The 17,382-nt window shown below is 36.9% G+C and overlaps 4 protein-coding genes across 14 annotated transcripts; 3 read left to right on the plus strand and 1 right to left on the minus strand.

Annotated features, from left to right (window-relative positions):
• Nucleotides 1-614: 614 nt before the first annotated feature.
• LOC143212989 (uncharacterized) lies at nucleotides 615-3,193 on the plus strand. Of its 5 annotated transcripts, none has more exons than XM_076432380.1 (8): nucleotides 623-913; nucleotides 1,165-1,351; nucleotides 1,425-1,488; nucleotides 1,794-1,900; nucleotides 1,968-2,184; nucleotides 2,265-2,398; nucleotides 2,477-2,641; nucleotides 2,895-3,193. In XM_076432380.1, the coding sequence occupies exons 2-8, from the start codon at nucleotides 1,173-1,175 to the stop codon at nucleotides 3,001-3,003; spliced, it is 975 nt and encodes a 324-aa protein (XP_076288495.1). In that variant the 5' UTR covers nucleotides 623-913; nucleotides 1,165-1,172; the 3' UTR covers nucleotides 3,004-3,193. The 5 variants fall into 5 exon arrangements, with proteins under 5 accessions (XP_076288494.1, XP_076288495.1, XP_076288496.1 ...); XM_076432381.1 differs by having other exon boundaries at nucleotides 625-913; nucleotides 2,904-3,193; XM_076432378.1 differs by having other exon boundaries at nucleotides 629-768; nucleotides 884-919; nucleotides 2,265-2,641; nucleotides 2,904-3,193.
• Nucleotides 2,265-9,366, minus strand: LOC143212990 (putative protein phosphatase 2C T23F11.1). Of its 5 annotated transcripts, none has more exons than XM_076432387.1 (5): nucleotides 9,351-9,366; nucleotides 8,177-8,379; nucleotides 7,763-7,968; nucleotides 7,461-7,686; nucleotides 2,265-7,400 (listed from the first exon to the last, which is right to left on the minus strand). In XM_076432387.1, exons 2-5 carry the CDS (start codon nucleotides 8,361-8,363, stop codon nucleotides 7,063-7,065), a joined length of 957 nt encoding a protein of 318 aa, XP_076288502.1. In that variant the 5' UTR covers nucleotides 8,364-8,379; nucleotides 9,351-9,366; the 3' UTR covers nucleotides 2,265-7,062. The 5 variants fall into 5 exon arrangements, with proteins under 5 accessions (XP_076288502.1, XP_076288499.1, XP_076288497.1 ...); XM_076432384.1 differs by lacking the exon at nucleotides 9,351-9,366 and adding an exon at nucleotides 9,210-9,350; XM_076432382.1 differs by lacking the exon at nucleotides 9,351-9,366 and adding an exon at nucleotides 9,040-9,306.
• Arfgap3 (ADP-ribosylation factor GTPase activating protein 3) lies at nucleotides 3,261-6,832 on the plus strand. Of its 2 annotated transcripts, XM_076432371.1 has the most exons (8): nucleotides 3,261-3,414; nucleotides 3,731-3,922; nucleotides 4,630-4,761; nucleotides 4,860-4,892; nucleotides 5,257-5,559; nucleotides 5,658-5,935; nucleotides 6,014-6,380; nucleotides 6,473-6,832. In XM_076432371.1, the coding sequence occupies exons 1-8, from the start codon at nucleotides 3,340-3,342 to the stop codon at nucleotides 6,728-6,730; spliced, it is 1,638 nt and encodes a 545-aa protein (XP_076288486.1). In that variant the 5' UTR covers nucleotides 3,261-3,339; the 3' UTR covers nucleotides 6,731-6,832. The 2 variants fall into 2 exon arrangements, with proteins under 2 accessions (XP_076288486.1, XP_076288487.1); XM_076432372.1 differs by lacking the exon at nucleotides 4,860-4,892.
• Nucleotides 9,216-16,736, plus strand: LOC143212988 (zinc finger protein 711). Of its 2 annotated transcripts, none has more exons than XM_076432375.1 (5): nucleotides 9,216-9,561; nucleotides 10,108-10,295; nucleotides 10,362-10,465; nucleotides 10,731-11,065; nucleotides 11,142-16,736. In XM_076432375.1, the coding sequence occupies exons 2-5, from the start codon at nucleotides 10,125-10,127 to the stop codon at nucleotides 11,597-11,599; spliced, it is 1,068 nt and encodes a 355-aa protein (XP_076288490.1). In that variant the 5' UTR covers nucleotides 9,216-9,561; nucleotides 10,108-10,124; the 3' UTR covers nucleotides 11,600-16,736. The 2 variants fall into 2 exon arrangements, with proteins under 2 accessions (XP_076288490.1, XP_076288489.1); XM_076432374.1 differs by having other exon boundaries at nucleotides 9,220-9,561; nucleotides 10,105-10,295.
• Nucleotides 16,737-17,382: the final 646 nt, after the last annotated feature.

A 17,382-nucleotide genomic window follows, 5' to 3' on the forward strand; every position in this document is an offset into this window, starting at 1 on the left:
CTTTGTATTAGGAGAACATGATATCGAAGGAGGTGGCACTAAATTCAGTAGTACAAGTCAACGACAAGCCAGACGCTCGAAAAATTTCGAAAATTCAGTAGTACAAGTCAACGACAAGCCAGACGGTCGAAACTTGGCGAAAATTTTCGAAAATCTCGGAAATTGAACTTTGTATTAGGAGAACATGATATCGAAGGAGGTGGCACTAAATTCAGTAGTACAAGTCAACGACAAGTCAGACGGCCGAAAAATTTCGAAAATTCAGTAGTACAAGTCAACGACAAGCCAGACGGTCGAAAATTGGCGAAAATTGGCGAAAATTTTCGAAAATCTCGAAAATTGAACATTGTATCAGGAGAACATGATGTCGAAGGAGGTGGCAGGAATACAACTCAATGTCAAGTCGGAAATTTGGGAAATAAGGGTAATAAATAATAATAAATTTAATCGCAGACACGTTTTTTTACTATTTCTCTTTATTTATTCATTGTATATTCATACATAAAATGTTTGTATATTGTATATGTTCATAACTTATATTCTAAACACTTATAATTGTTGTAACAAGTAGTAGAGGGGGCAGCACTGTACCCAAAACATTGAAACTCCAACAAGCGTGAACACTCTTATATTCTCTCTGCCTATACCAATACTTCATCCGTGGTTGAATGGGTTGAATCAGGAGCAATCAGGAGACGCATTGTCGATTATCGTTTTGCATGAGTTTTGTCTTCTAAGAATATGACTTTCGAATAATTCAACATTGAGGTAATCGAACCTCAAGTTCTACCTGTAAAACATATAATTCATTAATGACAAGTTTACGAGAAAAGAATAATGACACTTCAAGAATTTTCTCATGATACGTGAATTCTATGTTTAGTGCGTACGCGGGATATTCAAGTCGAAGTCGGTAAGTGTATGTATTTACGTGTACTTTTTTCTTTTCGTAAAACTGGTTTGTTTTCAATAACAAATAATAATAATTACAATACATAATGTGCACAAACGACAGCCACTGTTTTTTAATCAGTTTCTACAAGTATATAAAAAGAAACAAACATTTAGTTCTAAAATTATTGGGTTGGCAAGAAAGTAATTTCGGTATTGTAAGATGAAATAGAGCCTAATGTTCTTTCCAAGTCTAACATAAGAATGTTTCAGCTTGTGCCATGAAGTCTGCTAAAAATGTTGGAGCTGGTTCCCTATGGGGAGAATTGCCAGCGAGGGAAACTCTGAAGCAGGAAGTAATCACTCCGGATATTATAGAAAATATTTGGAGGCAAGTTATGGAAGAATCGAATAACACAGATTGCGATTATCAAATGGACAGACAACCTGATTATATACAGTATGATCTTTGAATCTTCTAATGAAAACATCAGCTTTCACATATTCTTAAACATCGTTTATTAATTTTACAGATTACCTATGGGAAATCTTCATGTATTGAATACTATAAACTTTCATCAACAGCTACGAATGATGGTAATAGTATAACCATAAAAAGTCGATTTTCCTAACTATTAGGTTGGAGGGAAAGTTCTGTTGTATTTTATATAAGCAGGTAAATTTGCTTGTAAATAAAAAACACATGTTGCTAGTGAGTCATTGGGTAACGGGAATTGCAAATAATGGAAATTATATCATTGAATAAATTAAAATACAACAGAACTTTCCCTCCAACCTAATACGTAAATACATCCATATTTTAGATATATTTTGTTTAAGAAAACAAACTGTAATAAAGCGTGTAATAATCATAATACACACACGTATTCCTGTATTTTTAGGAAGAAGGAATGGTTCTTGGGAACATGACCACGATCGAGGCACAAAAGTTACAAGACGTGAAAGAAACACAGAGTTCATTTCAATTTCTACCTGTACAGAAAGAAAGGTATCAAAGTAAATCTATATAATATTTCCTCGATATATAAAATGATTAATAAATAGCATCCTTTCAGAAGCGCATTCAAAGATTCATCTACAGTGCATTACCTCACACCAGAAACGACACGAGCCATATTAAGGCACGCCGTTACCGTTCTCTTGGCTCATATTGGATTCGAAAAATCATCGGACATAGCTATAGAAACGCTCACAGACATTGCCGATCATTTTCTGAGAAGAATGACTCTTCTGATGAAAGCGGCGTACGAACAGAAGGATCATCAATTTCTTGTAAAATAAGATTCATTGGAAACCACATCGCATCAATTTCGTATTTGATTATTTGATTAATTGACCGAATATTTTTGTAGGATATAGTGGAGAGAGTTTTATTGGAAACGGGGATTGGCGGGGTGGCTGCTCTTCACGACTACTATCAAGAATATGTGTTAAAGTTTGAGGAGAACATGAGGAAGAAGGCTGAGACAATGATGGAAAAACAGAGGCAATTTGAACTTAACCTTTGTAGTATAGTGGAAGAAAAGGGGCGTTGCATCTTTGTAAATATTATTTCATTTTCCAGGATGGTTTTAGATGAAGCAGCGAATAAATTGCAGTTCGAAGAACTCGACGAATTCGGTAATGTCTATAGAGAGGTTCCAACTCTTCAATTACTGGACCCTGAAATGGGTTTTCCTCCTAGTCTCGATGCTGGTTTTCAAATGCTATACAGCTTAGAGCAGGATGAGTAAGTTTATTGGTGATAATGCTACTTTTGTGTTGCTGCCTATGAAATATCCAATTTTTAACAATAACATTTAATATACACTAAAGTTCCAATCTAAGCCGAGTGTCGGTTCTGTAATGTTGTAGTATATACATATCACGCGACTATCACCATTGCTGCAGAATTCCTTGGAAAATAAAGTAAAACAGTATTGCAATGGTAGCGTTTTCAACAGTATTGTTAAAAATACGTGCAAACAATATTGTAATGGTAGCGGTTGCAGATTAAACAGTCTGGAAGTGGACGAGGAAGAAGTAAACGTGAGCGACTCTCCAAACATGGCACAACGATCTGACGCGTCAACGGACAAGAAGAAGTCTTGATGTACCTGATAATTGCATAATTAGTATAATTATAATAACCGGTATGTCTTCTAAGAAGAACATTTCTAATAAATTCTAAATATGGTGGACATTTAACAAGACCATTGTAAAATCATAAAGGATGCAATTAATTTTTGTAAATGAATGTTTTGTAAAATATATATATTAATAAATATTTCAAACTACGTAAGCAGATGTTTCTTGTGCAGCTTGTGTTAAATATTTATCAAGCTTATTTCACCTTTAAATAATAAGCAAGCGACCTCTAGGCATTGTATCCAGACTATCGCCACGCGTCCCAGAATACTTTGCGAGGCCGTTGACAACACGTCAAAAATGGCAGATCCAGCACCTAGTAAAAGTGATATCGAGGAAATTTTCAAAAGATTGCGAGCCATTCCAACGAATAAGGTTTGTTTAATTGTTTATCCCTTTATTCTACATCGAATCCCGATATTAATGTTCAAATATCTGAGAACACGGTTCACGATCATTTCGAAGGGAAAAAGTCTTAATTTCATTTCCAACCTGTAATTTAAGGAAACTTTCTCGCGTCTCCGTTCAACTATGATGAATCATTTTTCCTCAATACACCTTCCGGAAAACTTCATATACATCGCTACATATTGCATTAGAAGTAACGTTAGAAATGTTAATTAAGTCCGCACTGCAATTAGACTATATATAGTTAAACTGCAACACACATTAAATTGCATTTTTCCTTCAGGCATGCTTCGACTGCAATGCAAAGAATCCAGCATGGGCCAGCGTAACATATGGCATTTTCCTGTGCATCGACTGTTCTGCCGTGCATCGAGGACTTGGCGTTCACTTGACATTCGTGCGGTCCACTCAACTTGACACAAATTGGACATGGATACAACTGAGGAACATGCAATTGGGTGGAAATGCTAATGCTGTCAGTTTTTTTCTCTTTTCTTGAGACATTGATTTATATGTTATATAGGTAAAGCTGCAGATGATGTGGGTCCTAAAACTCGACATTTTGAACAACTTTTTCCTTTAAAATAGTTGGCAGTCAGCTTTAGTTTCTCAGATATTAGCAACAAGCTTTTGTAAGTTTGAGTTAGGTCTAAAAAGCTCGATCCGGTGCAAGGAAGTAGAGATATCAACCTATAGTAATACGCCACCTCTTTACAAGGGCAGAAAAGGGACACTAAACTTTATTGCAGTCTGGCTGTCCAGGGACTTTACCAAATAACAATAACAGGTCTGGGTTAGGTATATGGTAAAAAAACTTTACTTGTAAATGCTGGGTTAGAGATTTGATCCCCAAATCTAACTCGTAGCGGTGTCCACTATCAAGAACACCCATATGAATTTACAAATTACGGATTTAAAGTTTCTTACGATTATCTTGCTAACTAAAGCCGACCGCCAAAACCTTTAAATGAGAATATTGTTAAGACTGATGGCCTTGACAACATACCTAAAGCTCATTGAAAGTGGAGGGGAGATAGTACATCGATCCCATGGATTTACTAAAGCCAAAAACTTTAAAGAAGAACGTTGTTCAGAAATCAGAGAGGACTCACGTCATCGGCAACTTCGCCGTTATATATCATACATTACATAATAATTGAATTATACCGGTACATGTTCCAGAGAAAATTCTTTGTACAACACAATTGTACAACAACCGATGCACAACAAAAGTACACTTCGCGCGCCGCTATGCAATACAGAGAGAAGCTGTCCCAAGCATCTGCTCAGGCTATGCAACGCTACGGGATAAAGGTACATATCCAATGATTTTTGTTTATATCTACAAACTCCCGCAGAACATAGACTTTAATCGATCAAATGTTTTGTAACTATGAATGTGATAATTATAGGTGATTCTTCCTCCAACAAAAAATAAGAAAATGGTGAGCTGTAAAACTATTTTCACGAAACAGTATCTCGAAGTTTACTAACAGTCGCTTTATACTTCATTTGTGAGAGAAAGAACAATAAATAGCCTCTCAATGTTTGTTGGGTGGTCATATTCCACGTTTATTTGATCTGGATAATTGTAAACAAAATTGCACAATGTTCACACTAGCTACTATGCATTGTTGTACTTCACACTTATCTTATTGCTATGAATTACTTTAAAATATCAGTATTATTGCGTATTTCACTCACCTAACATGTGTGTACTTTAAGCGATACATGGCGTTCGAGTAATTAATGTTATATTGTACTTTAGGAACAACTAATTTTCCTTTTTAACGCGCCATCTTCTTCCAGTTGCATATAGATGAAAATCCAGCTATTACATCGGAGGATCCTACCGAGATCGACTTCTTCAAGGAACACGAAAACTTCGATTTACATAGCAACGAGTCTTCGACGCATATAGAAGGAAATTTAGTATCGCTCTCTAATTCTTTATCAGTCAACGATAGCGTAGACAAAAGTAATGAGAAATGCACACTGGAAGCAGAATCGAATTCGCTGGGACCTACGGTGAAATTATCTGATTCGATCGCGAATTCAGTACCGGAAAGGAAGTCGACTATAGGTGGTAGAAAAATTCAGACCAAAAAACCTGTGAGTACATAGAACATCTGTGCAGAATATTCTAGAAACATTTCTCTTTATATCGATTATAAAAATATTTATACATTCTATATTTCTTAATGAAACAGTTAGGGAAGAGAACGGGAGGTTTAGGTGCCCAGAGAGTGAAGACGAACTTCGACGAGTTAGAGAGAAGTGTTATCGAGGCGAACAAAGCATTGCAAGGGAAGGATTCTCAGGACACCGAGAACAAAGAGGAACACGAAGAAATTGCCACGCGTCTTGCCTACCGATACGAACAGAATTTGAATGAACAAGCTAAGAAAGTGGAAGAAAGAGCGAAGCAGCTGGATCCAGCAAAAGCGACTCAGGCAGAGCGTCTTGGCATGGGATTCAACACGCGAGGGTAATGATTGTCCTGTATAAACGTTTCTTTTTTAATCGTAATTAACGTAAAAACATATATATAATAAATACTTCACAGTGGTGCCAGTCATTCTGCGCTCGCCGACATGCAGACGATAACACAGGAAACGTCATCGAAGACTGTGACCGCTTCTGAGCCGAGGGTTGTCGACGTGGAACGAGGTCTTTTCATTAGTTTAGACGAATTTTACGATGCCTTATCGATCCCGTATAGTAGCAATAATAATAAAAAGTCTCGCGGCGAAGAAGTTGTTGTAATAGCCGAGCCAGAACCACCGAAACGAGTGGGTCCACCGAGCCGATCGAGCAACAACAAAAGCGAGAGTAAAACATCGACGCCGGAGTCGGATGCGCAAAAGAAATTCGGTAGTGCCAAGGCTATTAGCTCAGATCAGTATTTTCAAGACAGCAAAGATGACGATTCCGTAAGTGAGAAAGAGAGAAATGATTCTCTAAGACTGTTATATAATCTCTTCTTTTCTCTTTCTGCATGTACTAAATGAAATTTTCTGTACAGTGGGAACGTAAGAGTAATCTCCGTCGCTTCGAGGGCTCATCTAGTATTTCATCGGCCGACTACTTTGGCACAGGAAGTTCCACACCAACTTCTCCAACGTCTTCTTTGTCAATGCGTCTCAGCAGTGGAAGATCCGGGGTTGTGGATTTCGACGACGTCAGGGAAAGCGTACTCGAAGGTGTGAACAAAGTCGCGGACAGGTTAAGCTCCCTGGCCAACGCGGCCGTTTCATCTTTACAGGACCGCTGCGGACTTTAAACGAGACCCTACTGCATTTTACTAACATTGTTATAATACTTATATCTGGACGTTTTTGGTCCATTGTTCGAAATTGTAAATAAAAGCTTATAATTCAGCTTACTTTTTCTCTCTCTTCTTGTTTATCGAAATCTACGAGGGATTATTCAAAAGACTTTTCCATTGTAAGGCTTTCAAAAATGGTCACGTCTAATTGTAATTTGAATATACTCTTCCAAAGTGTTCACAGAGAAATAGAAAAATCTCTTGAAACCTCCACGACTGCAACGTGTGTGTGGAATAAAAGACAAGCCAATTTACAAAATGATCGGATTAAGATATTAGCAATGTGACTAAGTCTGTGAATCTGTACAATCGATTTCCTTAAATCGAGAGATGAATTGAGAGTGTGGCTTCCCGTGTAAGAAACAGACAATGATAACGGTCATATTATCGCAGCCAGTGCCCATTAGAGTATCTGGTGCGAGACAATGTTTCACAAGCTCTTCGCAAATCTCTTCAGGATCCATTGTTTCAGTTTCCTGGCCTGTTCTAGACTTGGGTTGCTTTAAGCGTGTCCTTACAAAATTGATTACCTCCTTACTTGTCATAACGTCCCAAATACCGTCGCACGCCAAAACAACGAATTCCCAATCTTCCGTTATTTCAAATGATTGAATTTCCGGGAAGGCTGCAGATAAACGAAATTAAATTTCTAAACATTCGCGTATAATCAATACGCAAGCCTTACCAGTCACAATTTGTTCCTGCGGTGGTTTACGGTCATTTCGTTTGAACATGAAGTCTCCAAGAGCTCGGGATAATGCAAGCTGACCATTGACTCTGTTAAATTCCACCCAACCACCGGCAGCTTCAATTCGTTCGCGTTCATTCTTCAATGTAGGTTTATGGTCGCGACTTAGGGGAACTGTGTGGCCATTAACACTTGCAACTGCCCTACTGTCGCCTGCATTCGCCTGAAAAAGTCATTTGAATCAGTTAGACAAAGAATTAGAAGCCTGCTTGAAAAGAAACAAGTTATCGTAGACTTACGCTGTATATAACGTTGTCTTTAATTAGAAGAGCTATGACTGTGGTTCCTGCTTGCTCGTCTCTAAGCACCGTATCATTTAACATTGCTTCGTCTAAGTCCAGAAAACCTTGTTGTATAGCTTGAACAATGTTACCAGTGTTATACTCGCTTCTCTTAGTTATGTATTCATGAAGATGTTTTCCAGCATGCTGTGCTATTGCAGCACCTATCAATATTAACCATTATCCTTTTGAGCTTGGGAGCAACTATAGTTATACCTATTTATTATAATTTCCAACTTATAGAAGGTGTAGAAAAATCTGAAATTTTCTCTTACAATAAATTTCCTTTCATTTACAAAATAGATGTTCAAGCCAACGTTGTTAACGCATAACAAGCCTGAAATCTTCAGACTTTTACTAGTACATTCTCACCTCCATGACCGTCGTATACTGCAAAGAATGCGGTACCAGGATCGTCTGGTAATGAAAGTATGTGTACATGACAATCTTCCATTTTAGTACGCCATCCTTGCATACAAGCACTGCCAACTCGATAATTGGAATCTCTGCAGCATACCGACTTCTTTGTCGTCACAGGCTCGCTGAGTGTTTGACCCATTATGTTCCTGAGGATTCTAATGGTGTTTGGAACATCGTGTTATTAAAATATATGCATTGCTTCTAGGAAAATGCTACACAAGTTGAACTAAAAATAATTGGAAAATATCAGCAATGATGAAATTGATCAAAATTTCTTACTCGAAAAATTTGGACTGTTACTTTCCTTCGGAGGTGGAAGATTTTAAAGCTGAAGATTCTGAAGCGATTTCAGAAACTTCGAAGGTGATGAGAATCGAAGTTTCAGAGCTCTTTGGAAAAGTAACAGTCCTATTTGAAACAAGCAAACTTACAGAAATGATCAATTATTTCAAGTTTCCTCCAAGAATATCTTGTTTAAATCAAATTATTAGAACAACCTTTGCCCGAAATTATTTAACGAAAACTTTGAAATTTAACTTGTGAGATTTAATAACAGGATTGTTAGATACAATGCAATAACGTTTTCGAGTCACAAAGTGACTTTCATTACATCTATTTGCACAATCTACAATTGCATATATATGATGGATTCCAGTTAATTGGAACAGCTGTCTAATTGGGTCAAATTATCCGTTTCCAATCTGTCCTAATTAATCGGAGTCCACAGTATTCGTATATACACAGAAATTCTACAGATACATGAATATAATGCCAATAATACAACATCTAGCGTGAAACATTAATGGTGATCTAACCTCCTGTAAACTTTTATACGCATCGCATCTTCCACTATAAATAGAAAGTTACGGAAATATCCTTCGAAAATTAATTTCTCTCGTATATATGTATATGTGTATACGTATAATAAAAGCTATCATTAGCTCTTGATTTATTTACGTGATCTTAATTTGGCATCCGATCTCACCTTCGTGTGCTGTCAAACGAACATAAGCAAACCTAACCTCCCTGCAGAATTTACAGCTGATCGAACTATGGTGGTCATTGATTCGTTGTTAGACCCAATTTAAAAAAAGTCTCACGAACACATACGTATTTAAGTACTTACTACTTGCACAGTGTACATATGTACGTAATGTATGCCGATTGGACAGCTGATTCTGAACTCTGCTAAATCTAAATATATAAGTGCAAACAGAGAGGATATTCTGGAGCAAACAATAATATGTAATATGTTATTAAGGAAAGATGTTGCACGTCTGTAAATGTAATCCCAATTGTACAATAATGCTAATAGTCAAGATAAGAAGGTTAAAGCAGTAAGTATTATAAAAGGTTAAGTTAAATTAAATTGTTCATATTTCGTATCAAGATTTGTTTAAAGTTTCGTGACAGAAATTTGTGTTAACTTTGTTTTTTCTTATATTATTTTCAATCCATTAAACATAATGAATATAATTTTCTATTTCACCCCAGTTTGTTGCAATTCAGGTAGACAATTTTGATTTTGTATAAATATATAATCGTTCGTCTTGAATGTCGTTCATATTGAATCAAAATTAGATGAGTTAAATTAATAAATCGATTGGTGATTCTGAAGCGCCGCTAAAAATTGCTGTACCATTATTTAAAATATTATTTACATTATTAGATATATGTCGGTATCTAATCAATTGTTAAATACTTGAGTATTATACGAGGTATTATATTAATTTCGTATCCACCAAATTTAAGAAGAAATGTTCAATTTTCCAGTTAAAATGTTACATTTCAGGTTTAGAAATGTGTTCTTATCTTTTTAAATAGTTATTAAATAATCGTATTGTCATGTTTGATGCTATTAATTATTTGTTTTGTATCAGAAGGTAATATTTAGAACATTATGGGGCAAGATACAAATTCAGAGACAGAATCTGTTTCATTCGAACTTGAAAGTCGGAAAGCAATAGGATGCACGGATGAGAAAAAGTATAAATGTTCCTTTGACGGTTGCGACAAGGCCTTCGTTAGGCCATCTAGACTAGCTAGACACATTAGACTTCATACTGGAGAGGTAATTAGATCTTCTACTTGTTCAAATATCAAGTAGTACTTTTTAACAACTTGTATCCTTCTACAGAAATGCTATAAATGCAATCATCCAGGATGCGACAAAGCTTACACGAATTCTTCGCATTTGAAACGTCACATGGAAACTCATAATCTGATCAGGAAGACCTACCAGTAAAAAAATTTTCTCTCCCTATATATTGGGTTGGCGAGAAAGTAATTTCGATATTTTATGAGCACGGAATTCTGAAGCTACCAGAAAGATGGCGAAAGATCATCGAACAAAATGGAAAATATTTTACTGATTAAAGTTCATTGCCTGAATCGAAAAATTGGCTTTTTATATTTCACCTTAAAATACTGAAATTACTTTCTTGTCGACCCAATATATATGTATCTTTTAAGATTTTTAATTATAACATATCAATCTTCGTTTCAGATGTCACGAGTGTCTGCAATTCCTCAGCAATCAGCATAATATGAAGCGCCATTACAATCGAATGCACAGGGATCGTGACAAACTGACTTGCAAAGAATGCAATCTAATATTTACCAAAAAGTATCAACTTACAGCGCACATGTCGATGCACACTGGAGAATTGCACAAGTGTACCTATTGTTGCAGAATTTTCACGAGTGTTAGATTATATAAAAAGCATGTCGTAAATCATGAAACTAGAAAAAAAACTTATACTTGCACTGCGTCAGGTTGCAACGAAGTTTTCAACAAATGGCGTGCATTTTGTAATCATCGGAAAACCCATCCTACAATTTGTAGGCACCCATTAACATTTTTCAGTATATTTTCACTTAAACGTCAATGTCTTTGACTCGTTTTCTTCATTCACAGATCACAAATGCAAGGACTGCGATAAGGTGTTTTCGAAGGAGTGCCACTTAAAACTTCATTCTAAGATTCACGCAAAAGTTAGAGCACTTTTTCCTTGTTCGTACGAGGACTGTTCTAGAGTATACCATTTTAAAAGTAATTTAGACACGCACATACGAAACAATCATCAGGGGCGGAAGTTTCAATGCGACATATGTAAGGCAGAAATTTCATCGAAAGCAAAACTAGCAGAACACATTCAGAAATTGCATATGTCTCGAAAGTTAATTAAAAGAACCTCGAAAGGACAGCGCAAACGGAAAGATGCTGGAACTCACAAGAGGAGTGCGGTGTCTAAGTTAGTAGGTATTAAGTTACCACCGAAAGTAGAACAAATGGTAATAAAGAGAGAATTACGAATACCATATATAGAAAAATTCGAACCAACAGTGCCTGATGATAATCCTGACCTGCGATAGACATAGTTGATGACTTACTGATGATTTTATGAGTAAACGTACGAAAATAAAGGAATTTTTTACGGAATGCTTCTTCAGAATATTTTACTACTCACCTGAGATTTTTATAACGTTCCAGATGATAGGAAACAATTGAAACTACAGGGTTTCTTTATATCTCTGAAGAAAATTGGATTTCTTTTTTATTCAATTTCGCTATAGAAAATAACATTCACATGAAAAAACAGGAGTTAACAGCGTGTAATAGTTTGAATTGATTTCTACTATTCAGGATAGTGGAAACATTTTGGTGAAGCATGTCACCACCTATCTCGTGTACGAGCTGTTTACTCGGCAAGCGAAGAAAGTCAGCTTTCTTTGATCTTACGAAGAATTAATTTCGATTTACACGGTTTCACATTCATTACTAGACTATAAAATGCAAGTACAGATTTATCTACATTATTTCATGGAAATGAGCATAAATCAGAATCTTTTCCTTAAGAAAATAAAGCAAAAGTTCGCATAGACTCTCCTTTAAACCATTAATTTTGCTGTATTTTCGAAATTCGAGTTTGTCCGCGAACGCGCGAAGTACAAGTACAATATATAAATGAAAGCGTTTCTTTTAACAGAGTCCTCGAGAGAAAAAACTTTCTAATTTATCTTTACGTTTATAAAATCCTTAAGAGAAGAAATAAAGTTTTCTATAATACTTATTTTTATAAATTACTCCAGAAAAATATATTTCTCACAAAGGTTTGCAGTTTACTGTAGCTTTCTTTTTTTCTTTTTATATTAAAGACAAAAATTGATGCTCCGTCCCGTATCGACGAGGGAGCAACATTATTCGTATTGCTTTGGAAAATGATAGACCCGGTGAACTACCTAATGTGAACTCTTTCTTCAGGAGATTGGGACATTTATATTTTGAGAATTAGATTGGATCACAGTTGACATTCAATTCTGGAAAAAATCTAGTTCTTAACTCGCGTACAATGTATCAAAATTCTCCAATCAATTTATGTATATTTCAGCACAAGGATGTGATTACAATTAAAAAGCAAATGTCTATTCTCAAGTCGAATCGACTCGAACAGTGCACGAGAGTTAAGACGATCGCGTTAGGTGGTTCATCTTGTATACATAAAATCTGATATAGTTGCTAATGCACAGTATTCTCTCCATATAACTGTTGTGAAGTACTTCGGAAGTACCTCTTTCTGGCCCTTTAAACTCAGAGCTATTTTAACTGGAAAATTGAACATTTCTTCCGACCTAGAATAATTCCATTCTATATCATTTTTGTTCATTTACTGAAATGTTTAGCAATTGATTAGATACCAACATATTTAATAATATAAACCACCGATTTTCAACTTTTATGCTACTACGCCTCCCCGAAGAAAAAAATTCTTTTCCGCGCCCCCTTATCTTTTATTTTTTTAATAGATATATAATAATTAATATAGACACGTTTTGAACCAATGTTTCCCAACGTGGGGCAATTCAACAATTTCCTAGTCATTTCTTCCTAAAAGCTATCACTGAACAATTACATTTTTGAATATTAAAAATTATATATAGAAAGACATAAGTGGGGCATTTAATTTTTTATAAAAAAATTTTGGCGCCTCCCAGGTTGGAAACCGCTGATCTAAACAATATTTTGCGTAATGGTATAGCAATTTTTAGCGGTGACTCCGAGTCGCCACTCGAATGCTGAGGACTAGAAGTTTCTGGGCAAATTCTAAGAGAGCGGAAGCAAATAAAATTTGATCATCAGTGCTAGTAGGCTTTGTAGATTCGAAATAAATAATTATAGTATTTTTTGAACATGTTTTCAGAGGCTATAAATGCATAAATGCGACAGTTACGGAGAGAATACTGTAGCAGGCTTCAAGATGGAAGCCTCGCAAACCCGTCACTTAAGTACGACAGTTGATTCGTGCTCATTTATTGAACCATTTGAGTGCAGAGATGCGAGAAGAGGATTTTGGGCGAAATGGAGGGTCAATGATGAAAAAAAGAAAGAAAAAGAAATGGTACCGTTGTATGTTAACACTATTTAAAAAGTTTATTAACTGATACTGATCGAATAACAGTGAATCACGAACGATTTAGCCTGTCTCGACGAGAAGACAACTGCTGGACGTGCGATATTAGCGATATTGTAGCTGCGTTTTAACAACCATTTATTATTTCCACGCAGGTGGAAACGCAGGAGAAGCGTTTTTCGCCGCGGTTCCTCCGTTTCCGGTTTCACTCTGCACCCAAATGGCCGAGTATAGTCTATCGTTGACATACACGTTGTCTGTTTTCAACTGTCTGCGAACTCTCCCGCGCCAATATTATCGCGATTCGTTGCAAATCATATTTATGTACAGGGCGATTCTGGGAACTGGGACGAGGTACCGCTCTTTTTTCAAGTAAAAATAGAGAAAAATGATAGAGGAAACAATCGTATGCCATAATACGTCCTAACTTCCTATGATCTTATACTTTTTATGCAAAAGCATTTCGTTGGAATTAATGCATAGCGGGAAATAGAGAAAACGCATTGGACCTAACGGATGTGTCGTGGACAGAAATGGGCAAAGAATTTAGTTGTACTATTGTACGTCACGTGAAACGGAAATTCCGAACGCAGATCAAAATAATTTGCTTTATTTAAAATAATATGTGTATCTACACTATCTCCGGTTGTCTTCCAAACTGATCAGCGACACAAAATTCTGCCCGTTTCTGGCCGGGAAATGCTCGGAAAACGATACTGATTGGTGATTAGACTGCAGATGTTTATGTGTTTAGGACGAAAATATCAAATACAGAACGGTAGACCTTTGTAAATAAATAAAAATTGTACTCTGTCGAATTTTATACATTCTAAAATTTTTTGAACATCTTTTGAACATTCCAGAAGCCATAAAAGATCCACAGTCTAAAAATGAGCGTCCACGAGTCCAGGGCCGCGGCAAGGAACACTTGTGCCCCCAAAAAACTTAAAAAGAACGCAAGCAAGGTTTTAATTTTATAACTTCACTTTTGGTTGATTAGATCTTTGTAGTTTACGCCGTCTGTTATTGACATTTCTATAGAAATTAGCGCGAAATTTGTGAACAAAAAAATATCGGCGCCATCAGCGCACCTTTCCTTAGTCGCGGGTGAATGTCACCCCTTCCCGCGGCCCTGCACGCGTCACACGAGAATGTACACTGCCACGGCCGTCTCTAGTACAGGCCGGAACATGGTAGATTTGGCAACGCTGTCTCAGTCCGATCTGAATTTGTTCGCGTTACATCACGGCCGTCTCTAAACGCTACTGCGCATGTGCAGTAGATCGATCGGACTGATGGTCTGTCTGCGGCGTTGCCACATCGTGTTCCGGCCTAGAGACGGCCGTGACACTGCTCGATACGCGATTGAACCAAGCAACGACAATAATAACGCGTTTATTAAGGTTGCAGTACAAAGAATCTTGGCTTCTTTTCCCTCCGATTCACCTGTGCCCGACACATTTTGTCTCCCGACCGTATATTTTTTTTCTTTTTACGAAATAGCGGAGATTAGAAAAATATTTTATCATCTTTTTAGTTTAATGACGCCTCGACGATTTTTCGAGCGGATTTCCCATTGAAATGACCATTTCCCGTTCGTGTCGGGCACAACCGAAGTCGAAGTAATTTATAATAAATGTATTGTTGCGTCGGTGGAAGTAGTAGGCTCCAGCAAAAATTCTGGTTTCAGTATTACAATGTTTTACAGCCGCGAAGTAGAGTTCATTGTTTCGTGATTGAACACAAAATGGCAATATTATTGTCGCATCTTGTTCAAGTGAACCAACGTTTCCCAATCGGTGTTGTTAGAATTGTTATTTATGCGAACCAGTTCCTCGTCTGCGGAAATAGACTTCATCTTAGTTTAGCACAATCTTCTCAGGAAGAACAAGCAGTCGTTTTAATAAATAGTTGCACGTTCGAAGGCAGTTTTGTAGGTCCACAATCAAGTTTTCTTTTCATCTTTCGCGAGCGTTCTTACTTTCAAAAAGTATAGCTTAACAGATATTATTATTAAATACACGTTGCGTATTCATGTGGAAACGAACATTTTTCATGGAAACAATTCATAATGAACGTTTAAAAAATATATATGTGTATATATATATATATATGTATATGTTGCTTTCAAGTTCATAGAGCTAAGGATTTATTGAAAGTGATTGGGAAACGCTGTACAATAGAACCTTCAGCACGAAAACGACGAATTTCATTCTGTGCACCTGTACGCACCTGTATTGCTGGTAACAAGTATACAAAGTGGACGTACGATTTGCTAATCTTGGCCTCTTTGATTGTTCGTCGACGAATGTTCGCTTAAAATATAATTGTTGAACTAATCAGTTTCTGGTTTGAGAGATACCGATCGAACACGTGGCCAGTAATTATTTTTCATATGAATTTTCGTATGCAAATACAGAATTCCGTTTCCAAACAAACAAAACAAAGGATTCGACGAAGCGAAGATTTTTCTTTTCATTAAATAGGACTTTGCTCAATGATCGATTCTTACGAATCTGCATAAATCAACAATTGCGAGCTAAAAAGTCAAGTTACGCAAGTCGCAGAATTCACTCTGTATATCGTATGATTTACACACAAGTACGGTAGGAAGGATGCATGTGTGTGTACATATGTGTGTGTGTGTATGATTGTTTGAATTATTGTAATGTGTACGCGCGGTTAGCGAGCGTGAGCGGATCGCAAAATTGTGTACGCGTCGGTGTGAGATAGGGCCACGCGTATACTGATAGAGAAAGAGAAACGGAAAGAGTGTGTGTGAAAGAGAGAGAGAGAGAGAGAGAGAGAGAGAGAGAGGGATTAACAAATAAATATAATTACACGTACATCGCGCGCGGGCGGTACGCGCGTTAAACTTAATCTCTAACAAATCGATATCGTTTCTTTCTTTTCTTCTTTTATAAAACAATTAAAATGAAACATTTGTACTTTAGCAGTATAGAGCAGTCGTTTTGTCGTACTTATTTACCTTAATATCATTATCGTCGTTTATATTATTTTTATACATATATAGGTAATATTCTATTTTTTCTTTTCTTTTCGCATATTTTCCACTTTTTTTCCTCTCTAAAAGAACAATTCCCGCCTCGGTTGGCACGCCATCCGTCGTCATCGCGTCATCGTTCGGCATCTCGATATAATAATCTTGTCGTTACACGTGTAAGCTGTTTCCGTAAAATCATCGATCAATCAGAAGAAAAAACGGAGAACTCATCGTTGGGGATAAGACGATCCCGCGAGTGCTATAGCGCGCGCCTGGGCAATTGGTAGGGGTGGGCGGGTACCCGAAATCTGATTTTATACGCATTCTTCCAGATTTTTAAATGTTTTCGTATTTTATGTAAATTAAATCAAATTTAAACACAATTTTTCAACTCTTCTTCCTTTATCGCATTCGAATTCGAGTTCAGGTACCCTCCCACCCTAGGAATTGGTGCTCCGGGAGCCAATGACGTGAGATCTGCTACCCCCACTCTCCCGCCAGCGCGAGTCTGGAGCGAAATAGTGGGGGGAGCCAATTCAACGTCAGTGGCCGCTGGAGCACCAATCGCTAGGGGTGGGCGGGTACCTGAAGTCGAATTCGAATGCGATAAAATCGGATTCTACTCTTTCGAGACGATTTTTAAGAAGGGAGAATCAAATAAAATATCATTTTCAGTGGTAGCAGCCTTTGTAGATCTGTAATATATCAAAAATTGACTGAATTCTGTCGAAGGATATATCTGG

Source organism: Lasioglossum baleicum, chromosome 10 (genome assembly GCF_051020765.1).
Source record: "Lasioglossum baleicum chromosome 10, iyLasBale1, whole genome shotgun sequence".
Lineage (NCBI taxonomy): Eukaryota > Metazoa > Arthropoda > Insecta > Hymenoptera > Halictidae > Lasioglossum > Lasioglossum baleicum.